Source organism: Sphaeroforma arctica (genome assembly GCF_001186125.1).
Source record: "Sphaeroforma arctica JP610 unplaced genomic scaffold supercont1.304, whole genome shotgun sequence".
Lineage (NCBI taxonomy): Eukaryota > Ichthyosporea > Ichthyophonida > Sphaeroforma > Sphaeroforma arctica.
The window spans coordinates 36,488-42,555 of record NW_014040254.1 but is presented as its reverse complement, the minus strand read 5'-3'; the positions used below and the strand labels follow the sequence as shown (position 1 = coordinate 42,555).

The 6,068-nt window shown below is 43.5% G+C and overlaps 1 protein-coding gene across 1 annotated transcript in view; it reads left to right on the top strand.

The window, feature by feature from the left end:
* SARC_05009 (hypothetical protein) overlaps positions 1-3,865 on the top strand; it is a gene marked incomplete at its 5' end in the record, with an annotated part of 6,165 nt that extends 2,300 nt beyond the window's left edge. The window contains 6 exons of the mRNA XM_014301135.1: positions 204-324; positions 708-818; positions 1,601-1,698; positions 2,802-2,948; positions 3,226-3,371; positions 3,576-3,865. Of these exons, the coding sequence (XP_014156610.1) occupies positions 204-324; positions 708-818; positions 1,601-1,698; positions 2,802-2,948; positions 3,226-3,371; positions 3,576-3,642 (690 nt within the window). The 3' untranslated portion in view covers positions 3,643-3,865. The remainder of the gene's footprint in view (positions 1-203; positions 325-707; positions 819-1,600; positions 1,699-2,801; positions 2,949-3,225; positions 3,372-3,575) is intronic.
* Positions 3,866-6,068: the final 2,203 nt, after the last annotated feature.

The window sequence follows — 6,068 nt, the reverse complement described above, 5'->3', positions numbered from 1 at the left end:
ACCACCTGAACCATCCCATGTACGTGTGCTGTGTTGTGTTTCATTGGATATTTACACCTGAACCATACCATGCACGTGTGCTGTGTTGTGTTTCTGTAGATATTAACACCTAAACCATCCCATGCACGTGTGCTGTGTTGTGTTTCTGTAGATATTAACACCTGAACCATCCTATGTACGTGTGCTGTGTTGTGTTTCATCAGATGACGAACGTCCATGGCTACGCATTCGCCACTCCGTGCATCACCACCAAACGCCTCGCCAAACTCTCGACCGACTACTGCTATACATTTGTGTATAAGAAAGACATCATTCCCAGGACAGGTATGTCTCGGAGATTAACGTGACACATCTGTTGTATTTTAATCGCATTGTATGCGTAATAACATTCATATGTGTGGCGTATATCGAGGTCCAGGTGGCATGTCAGCTGTTCGTTGTATCGTAGTGTAGCTCTGCTGAGCGTGTGCGAATATGACACAGTTAGTGTACACAATGATCTCACTGTCTGTGGTTGATTCCTGCAGTTGAATAGTCTTTGGGCAATGCTTCTGCATGTGAACTGCACACTGCAACGGTGGTCATACTTATTACGTTCATCATGTACACACAAGCACACACTCTCGCACACACATCGCGCACACAGCACACACTCATACACACACCTCGCTTCTCATGCACATACGCGTTTGTGGTGGTGGTGTCAGGTTTGCCGCAGGTGGAATACTTATTAACTGAGATGCAGGAGGACAAGACGGTGCCCAATCCCAACGACTTTTACGCACGCTTCTCCTCAGAAGAACGCATGATACCCACAGGTAAGCTAACCAGGCACACCATGCTATCGATAGCTAACACACCATGCTAACGATAGCTTACACACCATGCTAACGATAGCTTACACACCATGCTAGCAATAGCTTACACACCATGCTAACGATAGCTTACACACCATGCTATCAATAGCGTACACTTAGTCGTGCGTATCTCCCCATTCTGCGTAAGTAATTTGAGAACTGTACACAAACTCTGAACCATAAAACGCAAACGTGGCGGATGTTGTGTTATGGACCTCAAATACATCAATGCTTTCATTCTGATATGCCTTAGAAATCATGTCATTGGTTTTCCACTCACGTACACGTTACGCTGTCATGTGCGCTGCATCCGTGAAACTGCTCCCACTCTGTTGCACAACGGAGTCCATACGAGCGTGTATGTGGCCAGCCTACAGTACGCTCTCATAGAGTCCTAGGATTCACTCTCATTCGGTTCTAGGGTTCACTATCGTTGGGTTTTAGGGTTTGGTAATAGTAACGTAAAAACCTATACGCCGTGATCAATTGGGCATCAGATCATTCAGCGCAGAGCGTATACCAATGTTACATAATTTCAATCAGTGTACCAAATCTATATATATATATATATATAAATATGTGTGTGTGTGTGTGTGTGTTTTATATAAATATATGTGAACGTATACCACTGCTACATAATAGCGATCAGTGTACCAGATCTTAAGGTCAATTGTAACTTTGTCAACGTAAACCTTTTGCTCAGATGCTCTATTTCCTTCACACCCCTAACTCTTGCCAAATAGGACGGATCTTCCAAATATGGAAACCCGGAAATGGGGTCAACAAAGACCTCGACTTGAGCCGTCATGGGGCCATGCTGGTCGGAGAGGTTGAGCCAATGGTGTGTGCACCTGTTCACTTCCATTGTGTACTTGTGCACTTTCATGGTGTACTTGTCCACTTTCATGGTGAACTTGTCCACTTTCATGGTGTACTTGTTTATTTTCTTTATACAGCTACTAGTGCGGTCGTTGTCGGATGTTATGATGTAAGTAAGTAAGAATGGTTACCATCGCTGTCAGGAGTTTGTCTGCTTATTCACTTCCATTGTGCAGCTGTTAGTACGTTTGCTGTCGGATGTGGTGATGTAGGTAAGAATGGTTACCATTGCTGTCTATAGCCACTCTTATAGAGTTATTCGTATGGTGATTCGTGTCCAGGGCGATTCGGCCTGTTAAAAAGTAGGTCCTGCACATATATGGAAGTGTCTTTTCGGGGGTGTACTCATTAACAGACATGGAGTGCTGTTGTAGAAGGGCATGTGCTATATTGATGCGAAGCACATAGGCGAGTGATAATGGGTGTATGGTTGAGGGGAGTCAATTTGGTTTCAAAGTGAACATTGGAAGTGTTGATTACAAAGACGTGCATATTTTGATTATCTCCTGGGTACTTGCACATTCGTTTGATTGTTTACTCATCATGTGCACTTGGAGTCTTAGGGTTCTAAACCGTAGTACCTGGCACCAACGTGTTTAGACAATGCACGATGCAGTCTGTATTGTTCTTATAGAGTTGATGCAAACGTGCCCGATTCAAGCTGCGGCGCCAAGATCATGTTACCATTAGGAGAGTAGTTTCTCACCGACAGCATCATCTGCGATGATTCCCGTGAAGGTGCTTGAACGGATAAACAAGGACCCTACATGAACATTCATTGTCGCAAACCCTAAACCTCACCAACTCTACTGTACACATCCCATCTGTCGTTCGCATAATGAGAATGGCTGCGCATGCGCCACGTGGTAACAGCCACTCGCCCATCGACAAATCACTCCAGTTTTATGGTTTCATTTAAAACCTGAACACCCTTAAATCACTCCAGTTTTTTGGTTTTATCGCCCAAGAATGAATCACATGATGCGATAGATCAGCGGAGTAGGTAGACGTGACCGTTTGGAACAAACCATATCACTAACCCCTGCGACGTGTTTCTTGCCGCAGTGGTTCTCCCGGCTGTTGTTTTCAAAAAACATTGTGTGGCATCACATTCTGGACAACTATATCTCGGGTCTAATGGAGCACAACATTCACTATGTAGAATCAGATCTCTGTTCAAAGGACGATCGTGACACATGGACTACATTCATGGTAAGTGTAGGCTAGCTGCATGCTTGATTATCATGTGGTCTATGACACGCATGCTATGCCAATTGCCTCGCAGGTATATTCATACTGGCTGTCTATTTATTCAAAGTTCTATCTATCAGCCGTATCTACAACCATTGCTCAGGTACCTATTTTTATCTTTATATATATATCAACCGTATCCACAACCATTGCTCAGTTACCTATTTATATCGTTATATATATCAGCCGTATCTACAACCATTGCTCAGTTGCCTATTTTTATATTTCTACCTACCAGCCGTATCTACAACCATCGCTCAGTTGGAAGAAGGCCAATAAAAAGGCCGTCCTGAAGGGAAGACGTGCAAGTCTCAAATTAGATCTCAATGTTGAGGGTCCTATACAATCTCCAGAGACAACCAACTCACCCGCCAGAAAGTTTAGGTATGTTTCTGCCGAGAAACAACCTTTTCAACACGCACATGTTCATACACCTTGTTCTATCTAGGTGCAGTCGAGTTTTTTATACGAGTTACACACGAGCGCTAGTGTCGCATGTACGGTGCCTATGTAACAGATATCAGGTTGGCCAACATTTTCGGCACTCCTGTCAGAAAAATTGACAATTCTAACCTGCTTTCTCTGCAGATTTAAGAAACTGACACCGTTGGCCTCTGCGAAGGCATCGAAAGAGAAGACTATCGATGAGTATTGAGGCACGGTCGATTCTGAGCTACTCCATCGGGTATCAAAAAGTTTTGATAGCCATCATAAAAATAACCATAATCTAACGCACCCGTCCATGGTGCATAAACAGAGACTTTTAAGGTTTGACTATGTATAAATGCAGTCCCCTGATTGACCAGCTACTCTGTGTTCGATCAGAATGATCAGCCATAATAAATACAGACATACTCTATCGCGTGCGCGCGTGGTGCATCTACTGAGCCGTTCAAAATTTATTTAGCGATATGGCTATATACAGTGCCCAGTGACGCTAGCAGAAATGATAGTATGCGGAAAAGAGTAGGATTATTTATTAGTTTTCACTAACGGACCATTAACTGATCACCGCACAATATAGCAAATCGCACTACAGTGAAGGTTATCATGTAAATCCATTCTGTACGATGTATTCTACCTATTTTAAAGGATTTAGGTTTTAAAGCCCCTGAACCCTATCTCATCTTAGCCAAGGTAGCCAAATACAGCCCTCAGAAGCGTCTATTGTGGTTTTACCATAGCAGCCGGCGAAGTCGTGCACCAGTAAGGGAGTAAGGGATATCAACTCAGAGACCCGACACGCAATTATACACCCACACTATGCCGATATAAACAGAACTCATAGATACACCAATTTAAGGCTGAGACATTTCTGCACTTGTAGAATGTAAACTGCACGACATGCCGAATAGTACGAATCTGCTTACATATGTAAATGGATTTAGAGTTCAATGGCATATCTGGTGCTAAAGGAGACAGTTTCGTAGTTACGTACACGACAATACAACTCCAAGGAAGCTTAGTCTAGATATACTGTTCGCGGATCGTGGCTCGAGCAGAGGGTTCCCCAATCTTTGTCACTGGGTAGATTGCAGACAGTAAAACAGCGAATACAGGTAGATATTGAAGTATTAATTTTACGTAACGAGACAACATAGTCAGATATAGCACCCCAAACCCCCGCGCGCTCTCCCCCCTTCTCTCCACTAGGTCATTTTTTTCTTTTTGTTCACAATTTGTGTCATCTGCGAGTACAGCCCTTATTTCAATGTATTTTATCGTCGTGAAATGAAAGCTAGTGGTCAATCATACATATTGAGCATCTACTGCATACTGCGTAGCCTTCTAGATAGTAAAATCAACAGGGTATCGTCTACTAAATACAAATAGCATGTGAACTGGGTTTTGCTAGTTGGTAGCTATCTAAATACATATAGGGCTCTTCGGTTTCTGATAATTTAATATGTGAAATAATACTTTGCCCGGCAAGTAGCGAACTGAGCCCTTTCTTAGGTCTTCAATTCCATCCATACTCCTTTTCGTGGAATGGAAGAATTGAGACTTTCGGCGGAGTTTCCAAATAGGACATAACCCGTATCTCTATTCTAGTTAGCCGCCCCTTCCATTAAAGTAGACGGGGCTTTAAACCGTCGGTTGCCATCGCCCCAACAAGCGAACCGCCTCCTAGCTTAAAATATTCATACTCACCAAGTTAAACTGACATCGATGCCTTAGTTGACGAACCAGTCAGGATACTTGTGCTATAGCTTCTTTTCCCACCGATGCCTTTGGCTGCAGCCACTACGGTACCATAACTTATGGCGTGACCTAACTCTCACCAGTACTCCATCAATAGCCGCACTATTCGTTCGACCGTGTGCTATGTTGGCTTTGTACTGTGAGTATGACTGGTAACCACTACCTCTATTCCTGCTGTTCCTTGTACTGCCACGATCACCTATGTCGCTATCTTGCAAACGGCTCTTGTCTCTATTAAATGCACCTTGGTGTCGAATTCAAACTCCTTTTTTGATGCTGCGGAGTTGCAGTCTTGGGCAGCATCCTAGTAGCATCCTTTACGCTCCAACCAGATACATAAAAAAATTCCCTGTCAGTAAATAAACCGCTTGATAATTAAACCAGCCTTGCTTCTCAGCAGCCTTGGATGTTTTAGGGTTCATTGGTACATGTATTCATTGTTCGTCACGAGAGGCTTCAGCAACTATGAAAATGTAGTTTAGTAGGGACCATACCGGGAGGACGCTCCTGGGCAACATGGGAGTCAAATGTAAAGTTTCAGGACTCCCTCAGCATCCGTGCCAGTGAAAACCAACACAATCGTTGGTGCAATTAAATGTATTTATGTTTCGCCTCAGATCGTGGTCGTTAACAACTACTTGCTGTGAACCAAAAGTCATTGTCAAATGCTGCTAAGTCGCCACTAAATTCAAAAACATCACAGGATCCACCGGGTTGCCAACCTCAAGCCTGACACATTGACAAATGGTCCCCCGGGCGGAATATGATCTGAGAATTCGAGAACTTCCAAGAGTCACAGATTTAAAATGTAGACCCGGATATCCATTCGGTTTCAGATGAACATTTCTATAAGTAAGGTTAACATCATAGGCTCGCCAA